At 35.4% G+C, this 19,594-nt stretch overlaps 2 protein-coding genes and 1 long non-coding RNA gene across 8 annotated transcripts in view; 2 read left to right on the top strand and 1 right to left on the bottom strand.

Moving 5' to 3' along the window:
- ttc39a (tetratricopeptide repeat domain 39A) overlaps positions 1 to 5,579 on the top strand; it is a 52,010-nt gene extending 46,431 nt beyond the window's left edge. For 5 of the 6 annotated variants that reach the window (XM_087264440.1, XM_087264439.1, XM_087264437.1 and 2 more), the window contains one exon: positions 938 to 5,579. In XM_087264440.1, the coding sequence (XP_087120566.1) occupies positions 938 to 1,055 (118 nt within the window). In that variant the 3' untranslated portion in view covers positions 1,056 to 5,579. The remainder of the gene's footprint in view (positions 1 to 937) is intronic. The other variant, XR_015497748.1, reaches the window with a different exon arrangement.
- A 2,012-nt stretch (positions 5,580 to 7,591) lies between these two features.
- Positions 7,592 to 19,594, top strand: part of rnf11b (ring finger protein 11b) — a 28,218-nt gene continuing 16,215 nt past the window's right edge. The window contains 1 exon segment of the mRNA NM_001128408.1: positions 7,592 to 8,142. Coding sequence (NP_001121880.1) covers positions 8,020 to 8,142 — 123 coding nt within the window. The 5' untranslated portion in view covers positions 7,592 to 8,019.
- LOC147835548 (uncharacterized) lies at positions 7,656 to 15,035 on the bottom strand. The gene is made up of 2 exons (XR_015497756.1): positions 10,233 to 15,035; positions 7,656 to 10,192 (listed from the first exon to the last, which is right to left on the bottom strand). It is a non-coding gene; the product is annotated as an uncharacterized LOC147835548 (long non-coding RNA).

The following is a 19,594-nucleotide window of genomic DNA, read 5'->3' as shown; positions in this document are numbered from 1 at the left end:
TGCGTATTAGTTCAGAAGAAACCAAAAGCCCCACCTTATATCTCTGAGCTAATACACCCCTATAAGCCCAGGTTTTAGGTAATTTAGCTATATTTTATCTTGTATTTTATATACTAGTATGCTTATTTTGTTGTATATTTCTGTACATCACTTTGGCTCACTTCTGTGTTTTTAAAGTGCTCTATAATTAAAAATTTGACTTAACTTGACTGATGGTTAAAGGTCCAGTGAAATTAAAATACAAGTTTTTAGATGTTAGTTTCAGTCTGTTAGTTTAAAAAAAATCTATAATCTAGTGTGCTTCAAAATTTGCGTTAGGAAAATATAAACCAAATATAAACATCTAAAGCTTTGTTTCTTAAACCTTGCAGTTTGTCTCCTCCACCTAAACGGATCAACAATTTTCTCATGTCACCTCATACTTCAGTTTTTCATCAAATCTTTACCAATCAAATGCTCTCTAGTGTTCGACATGCCCCGCCCCCTTCAAGACACTTCTCATTTACTTTTTATTTGATGCACTCGAGCTCATCCACTCTCATTTGCAGAGCTGTGATAAAATACAAACATTATTGGCTGTTTTTTAAACAGGGGCTATTCTATGTCCCACCCTCTTCATTTTTCAGTTGAGATTACGTCAAGCATCGAATAAAATAAAAAATCACATTCCAAAGCATTTCATGAGACCTTTAACCAATTAAAATTTGATTTTGCGTAAATGTAAATATTAAATTACTTTTGAATATTCCAAAGTGTAGCTTTAAAGTAGCTAGTATTTCTATACAGATAAGTAAAAAAAAGTAACAGGTAAGTGATAAATATTGCTTTTGGCCAATTTTTTTCTTTATATAATTCCAAAAACTATTGTTGTATCCTTAGATTTTATATGTCATGTCATTTGCCCTTATTAGTTCTGAACCATGTTTTTTTTTTCTAGACAAAACTACAAGAACTACTCCATGGAATCCCGAACACACTTCCGGATTCAGGCAGCTCTACATAAGGCCCGAGGCACAGCTGTGAACGGAGACCATTCCTCACCTTCCAGCCCTTAACACTTAGGGTTTCCGCTGGGTCACAGCAACTAAGATCAGGCTTAACATGGGTTGCCAAATGCCCTGAGAGGGACTAAAGGAGTACATGACCCAAACCGAGCTTATAGTGACGTCTCCTTGATTAAATAACGCATACAGAGATTTTTACTGTACATGGACAACAGCTGCATGAATATGTCACGTCAAGTGCCATGCAATTTAGCCAAGACCCAGAAATGACATCATGCTGTTGTGATGTCATGAAAATAACATCATGCTTTTAGAATATTGTACTTGTGTTGTTAATAGTGAGGATGACGATAATGATATGAAACACAATGCTAGGAGTGTAACAGTATGCATATTCATTCATTCATTTCCTTTCCTAAAGCTTAGTCTCTATTTTAGAGATTGCCACAGCGGAATGAACCGCCAACTATTCCGGCATATGTTTTACGCAGCGGATGCCCTTCCAACCGCAACACAGTACTGGGAAACACCCATACACACTCATTCACACACATTTATACACTACAGCCAATTGAGTTTATTCAGTTCACCTATGCCGCATGTCTGTGGATTGTGGGGGCAACTGCAGCAGCTGGAGGAAACCCACGTTGACACGGAGAGAACATGCAAACTCCTCACAAAAATGCTTACTGTTTCAGATGGGACTTGAACCAGCGACTTTCTTGCTGTGAGGCAACAGTGCTAACCACTGATCCACCGTGCTGCCATGCATATTCATAGTGAACAAATTTAGTTATGGGTCTTTTGGTTCAGAATGCATAAGAACTAAACAAATACAGTGTTGTTTTAACCATAGTACATGATAAACTTTTAGTTTTATATTAATCAGTTATGGGTTCATTCTGCTGTGGCGACCCCTGATAAATAAGTGACTAAGCCAAAAGAAAATGAAAGAAGGAATGAATCAGTAATGATTCTTATATACTATAAATGATCTTTTAGTGTCAAGTTGTAAAGTAAAGTTGGCTTTATTGTCATTTCAGCAATATACAGTGGAGTACACAGTGAAACTAAGCAATATTTTTTTTTCTAGACAAAACAGGACCAAGGTGCTACATCAAACAACATAAATTGACAACATAACACAGGACTAAACACTAGGGTTGCACGGTTTACCAGTACTATGGTAGTATCGCAATACTATGGCTCCAAAATACTGGCGGTGCCACTGTAGTTTGTAAACGGTAGTATCATTATTAATGATTTATCTACAACAGATAATGTTGCATGTTTAAAAGTCACTAAATCCTCACACATTTGCAACAAAAAAAAAAAATTTATTTGAATAATCTGTGGAGCCTTTTAAGGTTACAAAACTGTGTAGAATTTGCGCTTTTTATGGTAGCCTATTGCACGTTTTCTAACGCTTCAGTTCGAACGCACATCTGAATCGGTTAATTTCTGTTCCTATCAATATGATTTAGTAGCTGCATCTAGGGATGCAACGATTAGAGGTTTTGATTGTACAATTATAGTTTGAGGAATAATCACGGTTATCACCATTATTATGCGTTCTTTTATTTCAAAATACTTCTAGTTTAGAAATTCACATGAAAACTTCTTATATTTTAAAGTGTTATCAGTTACCATTTTATACAGCACAAAATAACAATTTTATACTGAAAATAAATGACAGAACAAAATAAATGAATAAATAAATAAATAGTTTTGTCTAATGTAAATTTACGCATTATGTTAGTTAAGTATTTCCCTTTTAAATAGAATAAATGTAGTCAAAGACTGCTGAACCTCTTTCTGAAAGGCACTAATTTGCACGCAAACCATGGCCTCCATTGGAATTGACGAACTTGTGCACGTAAAAGATGGCAATGTGTGTGCGTACTGTTTACAAGCCCAAAACTTTAAACTAGTGAACAGTTGGCATAGCTTTAATTTGCTGCAGTTTGGTTCCATGCAGAAATACGGTGCCGAGAAACCTTTTTGATTAATTAACCTTGTCAAATTAAACCGGGGTGAGATTGGATTGTTACCTGATTAGACTGGCTGAAAAAAATATATATATAAAAAAAAAAGCAACAGGAAACATTAAAACAATTTTTGACCACGTCATATAGGCTAATTTTGTTGGAAAAATTTCATTTGGTATAATTTGTATATTTATTTTAATAGATTTTGTTTATTTTGTAGATAACTGACTTACAAAAAAAGAATGAATACATTTTAAGTGAAGTGAGGTGCAAATAATACTTTTTGGCCATAAGGGAGTTATAAATTAAATTCAAGCAGGCCAATTATTTCTTAAAATATAATATTTCTGACAATTTTCTTTATAATTTGAGTTACAGTTGAAGTCAGAATTTTTAGCCCCCCTGAATAATTTTCCCCGTTTAATTTTTAAAAACAGAGATTTTTTCAACACATTTCTAGAAATAATAGTTTTAATAACTCAGCTCTAATAACTGATTTATTTTATCTTTGCCATGATGACTAAAAAATATTTGACTAGATATTTTTCAAGACACTTCTATATAGCTTAAAGTGACATTTAAAGCCTTAACTAGGTTAATTAGGTTAACTAGGCAGGTTAGGGTAATTAGGCAAGTTATTGTATAACGATTGTTTGTTCTGTAGACTATAGAAAAAAATAGCTTAAAGGAGCTAATAATCTTGTCCCTAAAATGGTGTTTAAAAAATAAAAAACCTGCTTTTAATCTAGCCAAAATAAATCAAATAAGACTTTCTTCAGAAGAAAAAATATTATCAGACATACTGTGAAAATTTCCTTGCTCTGTTAAACATTATTTGGGAAATATTTGAAAAAGAAAAAAGAAAATTCAAAAGGGGGCTAATAATTCTGACTTCAACTGTATAAATTACAGTATTTCAATACTACTTGGTATCATGATACTGGTATCGCGACAGCCCTACTACACTACTATAAAACTTTATAAGAATGTAATAAAATAAGATAAACTAAAATAAATAAGAATGAGAGCACAAAGTGCTTTTAGTTTATAATAAATAGTAATTCATTATACATTATTCCACGCACCTTAAATCCAGTAATAACAATCTTTGTGTTATTTTCCATCAATCTTTAAATTAATTTATTTGTTTTAGCATAAAATAAACAGAAAAAAAGCTATTTATGTTTTCAATGTTTTCCCATTGTACCAAACTCGGGTACAAACTTTCAGTTTTGTGTACTGTTACACCCCTACATGATCTAGAATATTGTCGATCAGAATTAGGAAATAAGGCCATCTGTAAATCATTATTGGCTGCTTTCAGAGCTCTTATTGGGAATGCTCTCCATTATTGGTCACCTTGTGACATCAGCAGCCTAGACATGTCTGTGACCGACGGCGAACCACTTTATTTGGATTTACATATGCACAAATATTAGTTTACTTTTAACCTTTGGAGTTTAAATAGGTTATAAAATAAACCTATTCTTCAGAGGTCATTTGATGAATGTGTGTTTTGATATCATGGGTTACTCTTTGATTAGAGTACTGTGGCCTTGTCAAATCTCATGCACAGGATTACTTTGTGTACATTTATCTTTGTGCACATATTCAGTTTTAGAAGTGTCTTTAAAAAAAGAGAAAACAAGCATCTTCATGAAAACAAAAATCAGAATGTAAACTGGAAGATTTGTTTAGTGTTGTCGGGTTTATTAGTTTCTATTTATTCAATATTATGGCGTCTTTCAAAAATGTCCCGTTTTAAGTGGGCAGCTGAATGTGTCTTTTAGAAAGGCAGTCTCCTTAATGTGGACTCAGTCCAGATCCTACTTGAGCTCAAACAAACAAGTCTTTTAGATACATGCAGGACAGGCTGGCATGTCAGCACCAGCCAACGCGAGCAATGCATTGACAACCACTGCAGCCTTACACTAGGAAAAGAAAGAAAAACCAAGCTGCTTGAGCACAGAGGATTGTACTTTGTTCTCTGTGTGAATGTTACTTGATAGAGCTTTTCCCCATAGCATGGAGCTCCAGTAACTAAACGCAGCATAGTCCTCAGATACTGCAAAGGCTTGTGCTTTATAAACTTATCCCCGAATAGTTCAATAGCGTCAATGGGTATTAATCCTTCTGCAGTGTTATCTTTACAGTGCCTGTTTTATGGGATCCAGTCTACCAAAGATGAATTCACCTCATCAGATCAAATGTGCCCAAAAATGTTTTAATGAATGTAGTTTTCATTGTAATGGTTGTTTCCCCCTCATTCTTACTGATTTCAGTTGATTGCAGTGGTTTCAAATTCAATTCCTGGAGGGCCGCTGCTCTGCACAGTTTAGCTCCAACCATTTCCAACTCACACCTGCTTAAAAGTCTCTACATTAGCTGGATCAGCTGTGTTTGATTAGGGTTGTGCAGAGCTGTGGCCTTCCATGAATTGAGTTTGAGACCAATGTTTTCCAGGCTTTGGGCTATAGAGGTCAGCAAATCCTGTGTGTGGTGCATGGCTATTGTGTAAACACATTCCTGTAAATACTAAATTTGCATTTTCTAATTTAAAATTAAAGTATATAATAGCATTCCAAAAGACATCTCCTTTGATTTTCTTTCTTGAGCTTTAGGGGACTTTCTTAAAGAGATTTCCCAGAAATGAGTTCAAGAGTTATAGTCTTCTGTGGAATATGAAAGGAAGTGCTTGGCAGTAATGAATCACTTTGATTACATGGAAATGTGTTTTGTTCTATAAAGATCTGATAAAGGCACAGTGGTTAACATTGTCACCTCACAGCAAGAAGGTCGCTGATTCGAGTCCCGGCTGGGCCAGTTGGCATTTCTGAATGGAGTTTGCATGTTCTCCCCAAGTTCATGTGGGTTTCCTCGGGGTGCTCCGGTTACCCCCACTGACATGCGCCATAGGGGAATTGAATAAGCTAAATTGGCCTTAGTTTATGAGTGTGTGAATTTGATGGTGTTATGGGTGTTACCCAGTACTGGGTTGTGGCTGGAAGGCCATCCGCTGTGTAAAACATATGCCGGAATAGTTGGCGGTTCATTTGGCTGTGGCGACTGCTGATAAATAAGTGACAAAGCCAAAGTAAAATTAACAAATGAATGATCTTTAAATACTATTGATTTTTAGTACTTTGTTGATGATGAATAAAAATTAATTATACATGTTTCCACAAACCTTAAATCCAGTAATAAAATAACATTTTTGTTGTAGTTTTAATTAGAGTAAAAACAAAGTCTCATCTTTCAAATGATTTTACTATTTTTGTCTTTTTTTTTTGCCAAATATGTGAGAACATGCAAACTCAACACAGAAATGCCAACTGACTTTCTTTTTTGAGCTTTAAGGGGGCTTTTTTAAAGAGTTTACCCAGAAATTAGTTAAAGAGTTATAGTCTTGACAGTAATTAGTCGCTTTCAATTTGATAAAGTGTCAACTAAAAATAGTACCATTCAGAGTGAAATAAAATGTTATAAAACATCTATATCCACCAATTATTCTTATTCCTCTGAAGTTAAAACATTGGAATGGTATTGTCTAAATAAAATAAATAAACACATACAGTTAAAGTCAGAATTTAGATTTTTTTTTTCTTTTTTTAAATTTTTCTGAAATTATGTTTAACAGAGCAAGTAGATTTTAACAGTATGTCTGATAATATTTTTTCTTCTGGTAAAAATCTTATTTGTTTTATTTAGACTAGAATAAAAGCAGTTTTTAGTTTTTTAAAAACCATTTTAAGGTCATAATTACTGGCCCTTTTAAGCTATTTTTTTTTTTTTTTGATAGTCTACAGAACAAACCATCGTTATACAATAACTTGCCTAATTAACCTATCCTGCCTAGTTAACCTAATTAACCTAGTTAAGCCTTTAAATGTCACTTTAATCTGAATACTAGTTTCTTGAAAAATATCTAGTAAAACATTATTTACGGTCATCATTATACTGTCATGTTATTAAAGATAAGTTATTAAAACTATCGTGTTTAGAAATGTTGAAAAAAACTCTGTTAAACAGAAATTGGGGGAAAATATACATAAGGGGGCTATTCTGACATGGCATATCTGTAATTATGAACGATTGTCATTGTATGCTCTGAATGACAACATGTTTATTTTACATTTAAGAAATTTCAGTAAAAATCACTGAAACAATCAGTAGCTAGCAGGAAAAAAAACAGAAACTGAGAAATACGAATTCCCATATGGTATTTAAACAAGAAAAGCAATGAAGATATGTAAGACGACCCCTTTTTCTCCGGATTAACTTGGATGGATTTTTACCTCCGAATTGCACTTTAATCATCATGACATCGATTTGGTTATAATGTAGTAGTCACTCAGTTTAGTCATTCCTCCTATCTGTTCTTCAGGGGAAAGGGGAAAGTCGTGCGTTTTATTTTTCAAACTGACAATTTTACAATTGAAGTGAACTATGCCTTTAAATCGGCCTAATGCGGTCAAGTTTAAAGGCTTTAAACCCCTGTTGTTGGTGTTGTAAGTCTGCAATCTGATTGGGTGACGAGTATCCACTAATAGCGCCCTTACTACTGAAGACGCCTACTGATTGGTGGATTCTGTGCGGAGGCGGGACTTAGAATGACTGCCTGAAAGGCAACATTGCCTGAGTCGCCATTGAGAGCGAGCGCATATTTGATATTGTGGAAATTATCTCCTGGAAGGCTAACCAGTGTGTTTACTATTAAGACGAAGAGAAAGGGACAGCATTACATAAAGAGGCTTTAAATCAAAAAGACGTGTTTCACAGGTTTAGACTGTGTGAATTTATACAAACATCGTTTCATATCCGCGTATGACACTTTTTCCAGGCTTCTTTGTGTCGACAATGGTTTGTTTTTCTCCGTCAGGATCTCTCATGGTGATCGGATCGTTGTAAATGAATGATAGAGGGTTTTGTCGTCCTGTTTAAAGGGACAGAAGTCTGGTTGGAGTGATTAAGGGCGGAAGGGATAGGAAGGATTTCAACATTTAGACAACAAGGAGTTTGGAAAGGAGATGGGGAATTGTCTGAAATCTCCCACTTCGGATGATATCTCCTTGCTCCACGAATCCCAGTCAGACAGGGCCAGTTTCGGTGACGCCAACGATCCAGATCAGGAACCGCCACCTCCGTATCAGGTAAGCTTATAAAAACCATTAGAATACACAAAGAAACTTTGCTTTTGACTAATATAACGTGCCTTGTGTCCACCCTCCTGCTTCAATCATAACATGAACACTCGCAATTCATAACATCAAGCAAATAGACGTAAATATATCACCAACAGCAAGCTCCCGCAGGAGCTCCATCTGTTTAATTTCGCCCTAGAGTGTGTGCCATACTAAATCCTCTTTGTTCGACGTAAACTTGGCCTGCAGTTCACGTCAGACCGTCCAGACAGATGGACAGTCTGTTATTTCATCTTTACTGCCGCCTCCGTGGCGTGTTGATTCACCAGCAGCAGCTTTATTGCGATAAAGGTAACCATTCTGGTTGTGACGGTTCTTGTTTGCAGTTGTGACGTCATGTCGATGTTATTCTCCTTGCTCGAGTGTTACACAAACCTTTTAAAATATTCAGTTTTCTTCTCTTCACAGACTGTAAGGGCAAACTATATGTATTTAATTTAAATATTACTAATACTGATGTTGTACACATACACAATGTTACTACCTCACTATATATATTTTTTTGCAAACTTCCGGGAAGAGAGCTTAAAAATGCTTATAATATGACAATGGGCTGCTCTACATTGTCCTTTAGTCAGAAGTGTTGGGAAGCCTTGCACTCGGGGATTTCCCCATTTTACGAACATGTGGAATCAGTTGAGGTCCAAGTCATGAGATCATGATATTTTAAAGTGATGTCATGCTTTACAAAACATAGTTCAAATGGAAGAACTGGGTTGGCCAGGGTCTTTTTGTTGGATGAAACAAACCATGTCGAAGCAGATAAACTTGTGTAGCACCGTAAGTGAACGTTTTATGTCCAGTCACTGTGTTTTGTAAGAAGCAACATGACTCGAGAAGATGTCTGATCTGAAATGTTTGCAACTGTGGTGGCTGTTACATCCTCTTGTTGTGTTGACCTTATCTGTTTTACAAGAACTCTCCAAAAAACTGATTGAGGTAAAATTGGTTTAATATTTAGACATTCAGACTTTCGCATTAATAATATAATTTCTGAAAATTAATCTTTGCAAATCCTAAATAGTGAAATTATATTAGCAGCCAATTACGATTGAAGTACAACATTGTTCAGACTCAAATAAGTAGTGATAATGTTGCTTAAAGAAATCATACTTGCGTGTGATTTCAGACCCAATGTTCAAAGTACCATAGTAAACATTATAAGAATTGTGTCACAAGTTGTAAATGAAATAATGCGCAAATACAAAACCAACTTTTACATTTATAACAAACTGTACTTCCCCTAATAGTGAGCCGTTGACCGAAGCACAGATAATCTTGTATGCATCTTGAAAGCACACACAGTAATTTCCTCACAACTGATGTGACATAATATAATCTTATTAAGCAAAAGGAACATTCTCTTCAGTCTTAGTTTCAGTTTTTCATTTTTTTGATAGATTATCTAGATGCTGATTGGCAAGGGATGGAATCAACTACCCAATCAAAGCTGAAGGTGGGACGTTAAGTGCTGGACTACTTTCATTTATCAGTTGTGCTAACATTGTTGTCCAATTCATACATTCAAAACATGATTCAAAAATACACAAATCCAATTTGTAAGTTTGAAACACGGTTCAGGCGAAGCAGTGGCGCAGAAGGGAGTGCTGTCGCCTCACAGCAAGAAGGTTGCTGGGTCGCTGGTTTGAGCCTCGGCTCCGTTTCTGTGTGGAGTTTGCATGTTCGCCCTGCGTTCGCGTGGGTTTCCTCCGGGTGCTTCGGTTTCCCCCACAGTCCAAAGACATGCGGTACAGGTGAATTGGGTAGTCTAAATTGTCCATAGTGTATGAGTGTGTGTGTGTAAATGTGTGTGTGGATGTTTCCCAGAGATGGGTTGTGGCTGGAAGGGTATGCGATGCGTAAAAACTTGCTGGATAAGTTGGCCATTCATTCTGCTGTGCGACCCCAGATTAATAAAGGGACTAAGCCGACAAGAAAGAAATGAAACACGGTTTAAAAATACACAATATATGAATTCCAAATATGATTTAAAAATACACTAATCCAACTCATACATTTGCAACATGATGTAAAAATACACAAATCCAATTCGTAAGTTAGAAACTTAGTTCAAGAATACACAATTCATACATTCGAAACATGATTCAAAAACACATGTCCAATTTGTAAGTTTGAAACACGGTTCAAAAATACACAATATATGAATTCCAAATACGATTTAAAAACACACAAATCCAATTTGTAAATTCAAAACATTATTTAAAAATACAAAAATCCAATTCGTAAATTCAAAACACAATTAAAAAATACACAAATCCAATTTGTAAATTCAAAAATACACAAATCTATATAGAAAATTTGAAACACGATTAAAAAAATACACAAATCCAATTCATACATTCAAAACACCATTCAGAAATGCAAAAATCCAATTCATAAGTTTGAAACATCATTCAAAAATACACATCCAATTTGTAAATGCGAAACACGATTCAAAAATGCACAAATCCAATTTGTAAATTCAAAACACTACGTCATTAGCAGTGATGTCATGCACATTGCATATTTAGCTTATATTCATGGACAAGTACTTCACAACCAAAGCAACAATTACGAGTATAAAAAAGTGGCATTGCCAACTACATTTTTAGTAATTTTAATTTGTTTATGGCAATGTGGATTGATTTGATCTCACTAGTGTGTCCATTCCTGATTTTTATTTTATTCTTTGTTTTGTTTCCACTGATCAATTGAAACAGGGAATTGGTTATGTTTGAGATGCTGTAGATCAGTTTTAATTGTTATTCTGATATTTGCTTCTGGTGTTATTTTATTTTGTGCTCTGTTATAGTTATTTGCACTCCATATATTGAACAGAAATATTATCTTGGAAGATTTAGCATCCATTTTTGAGCAGATCTAACAGCTTGAAAGCAAATGGGGAAGTGCGTTCATATCTTCTGTTACTGAGCTGTCTTTCAAGAGCAGAGACCTTTCTGCTGAACGCTAGCAAAAACTGAGCTCAGCTTTCTGGTTTGTGAAGTTATTGAGTCTCTTGGGTGTAGGACCAGACAAGGGTGTAAAAAGCGGGCAGCGGAGACAGCACTGTGCTGAATTCGCCCAGCATTTGTTAAAGGCACTGCTGCTCTGTGCAATATTTGGATGGCACGCTTCAGCTTATTGTCGGAATGTTGGACAGACAGGAGGTCTTTTTGAACCACGCTGTAGATGAAAAAATGCACGGCCCCCTTGAGAACCCAAATCATTTCCAATCTCAGCACATTCTTGCGTCGCCTGCCAAGAATGCTTGACGTTTTTTCCTCTGGAGTCTCAGGCAGGGAGCTAGAATGGGTTGCCTGTGCTCCCAACTATGTGCTGAAACTGTTCTGTTTTTGAAGTTATAAAGGGACTTTTAAAACGCAATCGTAAATAGTTGTATGGTGTTTTGAATGCCTCACACTCACTCAAACGTTGAAAAAAGTATGTACTTGCTTCCAAACCTCATTTTAAGAAATGCTGGGTTCCACACAATTCCTTCATGTTGTCTCAGCAAAAATCTATTAACTTAACTTAATCATCACTGGTGGTGGTGTGGAGAGACCCCCCACCACCCCTCATGATTGTGGAGCGCTTTGGGTGTATGGCCATAAACAAGAAATTCGCTATATAAATAAATACACATTACTTTTTTTTTTTTTACAAATTTAAGTGAATTGAACATAAAACAATAAAGCTGTCCCCAACAAAACTCAAGAATTCTGTTGTTTCAACTCATTTTAAAGGGTCACAAAACAGCAAAACACATTTTTTTTTTATTTTGACGCTCGTATACGTGTCCCATGTAGCTAAAAACACTATTAGGGCACATATATTTCATTAAAAATGGAAAATTGGTTGTTTTTGCATTGTTTAGAGCAAATTAGTTCTTCTGGCTTAAATAAGTTGAGCGATGAGATTGTGGAGATTGGCTGTCTGTATCGGCTGGTACAAAGTGACGTCATTGAGTTTTCAGCACATCTGTTTATTAATTCATTGGAGAGACTTGGTTAGAATCAATCAGCGCATTCTATTTTGAACGAGATGCAGCTTTGTTTATATGCATGATATATCTCCAAAGGCTCCTTTTACCTGTTACAGTGTTCAAAGAGGCGCCATGTTGTGTTGCCAACCTTAATTCAAACAAGTATTAGAAGAATTGTTTAGAGACATCAGTGATATGGGTCATCAGTGTTGCATAAATGTGCTGCAATGAAGGTTTTGTTTCCATTTCCCCACGATGAGAGCACAGCTTGTGTGTGGACCCACATGTGTGGATTACAGTGGTCTGCTAACATGCAACAAAAATATGTTTGTAAGGAACATTTATTTCCAATCTGGAAATGGTAAAATCTCAATTTGCCACTCGTCTTCTTTTAAAAAAAGATGTAGTGTCAGGTCTTGATAGTCCTGTCTCTACAGATTTGGTAAGTGTGTTATCAATGTTCTTTGTTTGTTTTTAATTTGTTTAAATTCAGCCCATATAAACTGTTTGAAACCAATCACGTTGCAATGGTTGTAAAAAAAAAAAGTAGTAATTCCAATAAATATTTTTTTCAGTGTAAGGCAAGGTTATTGTAGTTAACAAAAACGACCAAAAAAACGAAAACTAAACTGCAAAATATTTGTTACCTGAAATAAAAATAAAAGTTTTTTTTTAAAAACTAAAATTAACTGAAACTGTATTGTGTACATATAAAACTAACTAAAATTATAGCAAAAAACTCCTGCGTTTTCGTATTTGCGAATGTATTTAATACATAATCTTACTGTAAGACTTTTAGAAGTAAATATAATCCGCGCTGCAGGTGTTTGACCCTTCCGCACCACAGAGTCTCCTGCTGCCACTGACTAGATCGAGCTCATCCTCGCTGTTGCTCCCGTAACAAAAACAGTGAGTGGACATGACAGCAGCACGGTGACACCATTAAATACAGAGACATAAAACTATTACTTTAACACATTTGTGCCCAATAATGGGTTTTATTTCTGTATCGCGATTACGAACAAATTCTTTTTAGCCGGATCTTCTAAGTGTACTGGTTGAACTAGTTCACCAGATTGAACTGAGTTATTTGAAATTATTTGTCTCCAGTAAGCACTTATCTACAAAATACTTACTTTTTAACAAGCCTAATACCCCATCTGACTCTAAATAATCCAATATATACTCTTATTCAGTTATTAGAACAGTAACGTTACATTGAGAAGCGGTAAACCAATAATACTGTGCATGCGTGATTCAGTGAAACAAACACAAACAGTACAGCCTGCTGTGACTGAACTAAATTTGAAAAACGGCAGCGCGAGTGAACCAAGGGCTTAAATAAGAGGATCTGGTGAAAAACGTAAGTTTATTTCGTAACAGAAAATCGTAATGGAATTTAAATAAGTGAATCATGATTCAGTTGGGTTGCAAAGCTTTACTGTAAGACATTTTTCAGATCATGGTGATGTTTTAACTGACTGAAATTACTATGGCTGACTACATAATGTTGAGTCCTAACATAAAGATCTAAACTTCCCATCACTACCGTGAGTCTAACCTCAGAGCAGCCTTGCACACATATTGTACTTAGGGCTGCTGTCTTGTGAGCTGTTAGATTTGAATTTGAGGATGGGTAGATTGTTGTGGTAGATGATGGTGTTCATGTGTCCTCTAAACACAGGTTTCAAAAAATGTATGACTGAGTTTTTATTATACTATATTTATCCTGTTGATTTTGAATCTCACACCTAACAAATATTCTCATTAAGAAAAAAAAACTAAAACTAACACTAAAACTAATAAAAACTAAACTAAAACTAAGTCATTTCAAAATATAGAAACTAATAAAAACTAAATTTACCCCTAAAACTAATTAAAACTAACTGAATTTGAAAACAAAAAGTCAAAACGAAATAGAAACTAAAACTATAAAAAAATCCAGAACTATTATAACCTTTGTGTGAGGCCTTTTATATCTAATCAAGGTATATTCATGTCAATCAAAGTGGTGGACAAAATATACATGAATGAGATTGGAAATGTTTAGAGCTTGACCATTTTTGGTGGCAGATAAAAATGCAACCTCACTAGGCTTTCTTTTAAATAGTCACTAAAGACTACCTAATTTCCACCTACTGACCTCATTCTTAAAATGGAGCTATTTTTGAAGTACACTGGCCAAGTTTTTTAGATGGGGAAAAAAGTGCTTTCTTACCTGTCCTGAAGGCATATTTATACCTCTGCATCAAGTGCACTTGACAGGTTTGGCATAGCCATCGTACAGTCTCTTTACACTGATGTACACCCCTCAAATGTAACTATATGTCACGACTACACAGAGCATAAGTTCTGTGATTGGTCGGCCTGGTAGCGGTGATGAGTGTGGGTGTGGAAGCAGTGTGAGGCAGGTGGCAAGTGTTGAACAAGCGTTGAGTCCTGCAGAGGAGCTCCAGATGGATACATTTGTGTTCATTTTATGATTAAAGTTGCTGAACGTAGGACTGCACGATATTGGAAAAATCTGATATTGCGATTATTTTTTTTTTTTTCATTAAATTTTGCTTTACAAATACAGTTTCACAAGATGTTTTGAATAACTCTATTTGACAGTTTTCTGTCGAATTTTCAAGTTTGTATTCAGATACAGTAATTGAATAATCACTAAACACAAATGATTTTGTCTCGTTTCTAGTTTAAATATCTAAAAAAATCTTAGATCAAGTAAAAATATTGTTTTGTTTCCAACTTCAGAAGAAATAAATCAAAATTAAGAGATTTTCCTTAATACAATCAAAATTATCTGCCAATGAATTAAAATAATCTTGCTTTCACTTTGTAGTGTAGCTGTTTGGACTAGAAACGAAAGAAAAAAAGAATAGAATAGAATAGAATAGAATAGAATAGAATAGAATAGAATAGAATAGAATAGAATAGAATAGAAATAAAAAAATGGAAATAAAATTGATCTTTGTTTCACCTCCAAAACATCATAGTTATTTGTGCCCAAATGTTTTAAACTCTCTTAATACTCAGTCACAGCGTTAAAAACACGTGCAAATGATAAGCTCACTCTATTATGGTTAAACTTAGCAGTGGCTCCTGGTCAACTAATTCAGACTCAACATTGCATATCTTGTGATGTGACTATTGTGGCTGTACACATTGCGATATTGGTACTTGAACTCTATATTGGGCAACCCTAGTTTACCAGTTCCACCTCTTTCTTCTTTGAATAAGTGTGAGCTATTTCTAGCAGTGTAAACTTAAAACACTGGAAATGAAACTCTGTTGCCTACTAGCATTTCAGGAGTGTTAGTATTAATGGCAAGTATTAATGCTTGCTCACAAAGGCACCTGCTATGTGTAAGGTATGCGGGGTGGGTATGGCGATCAGTTGATGAAGAAGTATAAATGTTGCTTTGTAGTCACCATTTGCTTTGTGGTCACCATTCACGTTTAAATATAAATTGCTTTAATTTATTTTTTCCTGCCAGATGAAAAGATCAGAACTATCTCATGCCTATTGAACCTTACTTCAAAGAAATCAGCTAAGTGGTCGAAAAAAGTTAATCAAAATCATCTTAATCCCAGATTTATTTGACATTTCAAAAAAACAATTTTATGTTCCACGAAAAAACAAAGCAGTTTGGGAATTATTTCCGTAAATAAAGACTGCACTTCCATCTGTCTATCATTAAATGTCACATTAACAACGTATGCATATAGATTACTGTTTAGTTTGTGTAATCACAAAGTGCAAAACAAATATTAGCAGAAAGCTGAATGATACTTTTTTAGGTATGCTGGGTCCCAATTCGCATACTTATACTACACCCTAAAAGTATATACTTTTGAGTGTGTAACACAGAAGTATGCAAGCTTTGGGACATACTTCCTTGAAGGGAAGCAGCAGCAGGATAGTCTGCCGTTCCTGAGTCGTTTATGCAGGGAATCTCCTCAGCTCTTTGGGTAATTATGCATTCAGAAGTTAATGTCCAAACATATCTTGATATATAAGTTCACATTATTGTTGCAGATGAAATATAACACGAAAAATGTGGTTTAGTTATGTTCCAGTTGGCTAGATATTGGTTAAAAATCACTCAAACAACTTTACTGAAGCCTCTCTACTTGACGCTTGATCTCGCGTGTCCGCCATGTTTGTAGTTTGTTTTACCCAAGTTTTTAGTTATAATCAAATTCACATCCAATGTGCAATGTATTGTGGGCAATATTAGCGGTTAGAGTATGGACGCTTATACACTTCGAATTTTTTACCGGAAGTAGTAAACCATCAGGGAACCTTTGGCATACTCTTTTTCAACATACTATGGGACATGCTAATTCTATCTTTCAAATACAATTTAGGATGCATAGTATGTGAATTGGGACGCAGCCGTAGTCTAGTGGTTCAGATTTGCACACCAAGTTGGATTGAAATGTTCAACAGAAATGCAAAGGAAGAAAAATTGGACCCTATTTTATGACAAAGGGTATGCACATGACTAAAAACCTACTTTTATTTGATCAAATACAGCGCAAACTGTAATATTGTGAAAATAGTATTACAATTTCAAGTAACTGTTTGTGTAACTGATGTAATTCACCATTTAATTAAATTCAGCAGGTTCAGTGTCATTCATTAATCATTCTGATATGGCAGTTTGCACAATTAATATTCATTTATTTTCCTTTGGCTTAGTGCCTGAATGGGGTCACCACAGTGGAATGAACTGCCAACTATATGTTTTATGCAGCAGATGGCCTTCCAGCTGCAACCCAGTACTTGGAAACACCCATACACTCCCACATTCACACACGCTTGTCAATTTTGTTTACCCAATTCATCTAAACAGCATGTCTTTGGACTATGGATTAAACCGGAGCACTTGTAGGAAAAACACGTGAACAAGGGGAGAACATGCAAACTCCACACAGAAATGCCAACTGACTTAGTCAGGACTTGAACTAGTGACCTTCTTGCTGTGAGGTGACCAATCACTGAGCCACCGTGCCGCCCACTTCCTAAATAATTAATATGCAATTAAAACACTTGCACTGCTTAATACACTTTTTAAAATAAATTTTTTTTTTATCAAAAATACATAATTTATGTGAGTTTTTCTTATAAACTGTTACTTTTTGTCAGTTTTTTTGCATCCTTCAAGACAACAGTCATTTCATTTTCTTTCATCGTTCTGACCACAAAGCTATTGAACAGTGAAGTATGTTTATTTAGATTTCCTGCAAAACCATTTATGTTTTCTGTTTCGGTTGATGTCTTATCAAAGCTCTCATGGTTCCTGGCTTTCTTCAGCCGCTATGTTAAGAAGCATTAACACTATTGTGTAAGGAGCTCAGTAGAGTTAGCCTAGTTTTAAGCCCGCTGTCTCGAGCAGAGACTAAACAGACGACAGCAACAATATAATCTGAATCCCTTCCACTCTGATCTTTGGACTGTAAAGTAAATACAGTTTACACACTAAAGCAGATCAGCGGGAATGTTTGGAGACTAAGTTGTGCATCTGATTGCAAAAGAAAGCCTTGAGGAGACAAAGGAGTGTAATGTAAGGTCTTCCTGGTTGTTTGGAAAGCAGCTGACAGCATTTGCTGACTCACGAGTCCGAGGCTGAACGTGGTGAGATAAGCACGTCTGCTTGAGAGAAACACGGTGCAGGAGCCAGCATTGAAAATAATGGAGGTTCCCTTCAGCCAAATGAAATGTGTTGTGGTTTCCCCACCTCTCTGCTCATCAATCGATTTGTTTCTCTCTCTCTCTCTCTCTCTCTCTCTCTCTCTCTCTCTCTCTCTCTCTCTCTTTCTCTCTCTCTGCTGACTTTAAGCAACAGACTACAACAGAGTGCTTTCTCTGCTCGCTCTCACAGAGGACTTACGTCACCTCATGCAGACAGTTCATCTATACTGGACACACTCAATCCTTGCCCTCACTTTACCCGTCTCACTTTCTCCCACACTAATACACCTACACACGACTTTGGCTCTGGAGTCTTTCAGACAGTACGTCATGAGCATGCAACTTTTTAATAGATATTTAAACATTTTGTTATGTTTATCGGGGTGAAAATGTTTGGAATATTTAGTGTTTTGCAGCAAGCCTAAATGTTAAAAATAAATTCCTAAATTGCAAGTTCATTAAAACCTGACTAGAAATATTTGGGAAATTTAAAAAAAACTTAAGTCATATTATTAAATATTCAAGTTAAAATATTTGTAATTTGTAATTATTTTGTAATAAACTAACTGTAATAAACATTTAAATAAAAGTGGCTTATAAGCTTATTTCCTTTTAGTAAAGTGATGCATATATAGGTGCATTTTAACTTTTTCTACATCAGATATAACCTCAACTTTTAGACATGATCAATTCTTCGTCCATCATTTGCAATGATTTCAAATTGCTTTGATAGTGATTTTACTTACCAATCTTTAAATCTGTTTTATGTATTATTTTCTGTAAAGCTAAACTAACTAAATGGCAAGATGGTAAGACACGTTAGAGAGATTATATGCAACACACACACACACACACACACACACACACATATATATATATATATATATATATATATATATATATATATATATATATATAGAGAGAGAGAGAGAGAGAGAGAGAGAGAGAGAGAGAGAGAGAGAGAGAGAGAGAGAAAAGCATATACAGTAAAGTTGAAGTCAGAATTATTAGCCAACCCCCCCCCCCCCCCCTTTTCTTTTTTCTTTTTTTTTATATTTCCCAAATGATGTTTAACAGAGTAAGGAAATGTTCACAGTATGTCTGATACTATTTTTTCTTCTGGAGAAAGTCCTATTTGCTTTATTTCGGCTACAATAAAAGCAGTTTTACATAAAAAAAAACATTTTAAGGTCAAAGTAATTTAAGGTTAGATTATAACTCTCTTATGATCGCCTCACAGCAAGAAGGTCGCTGGTTTGAGCCTCGGCTGGATCAGTTGGCATTTCTGTGTGGAGTTTGCTTATTCTCCTCGTGTTCGCGTGGGTTTCCTCCGAGTGCTCCGGTTTCCCCCACAGTTCAAAGACATGTGGTATAGGTAAATTGGGTAAGCTAAATTGTCTAGTGTATGTGTGTAACTGAGTGTGTATGGATGTTTCCCAGTGATGGGTTGCAGGTTGAAGGGCATCTGCTGCCTAAAACATATGCTGGATAAGTTGGCAGTTTATTCCGCTATGGCGACCTCACATTAATAAAGAGACTAAGCTGAAATGAAAATGAATGAATGTAATTCTCGTACATAAAACGTGACTTATTTGTGTGAATGAAACAAATAAGTGAAAGGTGTGTGAATGCTTGAGTTGGGGAGAAGGAAAGCTTTCTGTTTTGTTGTTAATGTGCTTGATATGTTCATTTGTTATGAAGGAGATTTGAAGAAAGGTGTT

This window comes from Danio rerio, chromosome 8 (genome assembly GCF_052040795.2).
Source record: "Danio rerio strain M-AB ecotype USA chromosome 8, GRCz13ab, whole genome shotgun sequence".
NCBI classification, from domain to species: domain Eukaryota; kingdom Metazoa; phylum Chordata; class Actinopteri; order Cypriniformes; family Danionidae; genus Danio; species Danio rerio.
The sequence above is the reverse complement of the archived record's forward strand: the minus strand, read 5'-3'. Positions and strand labels throughout refer to the sequence as shown.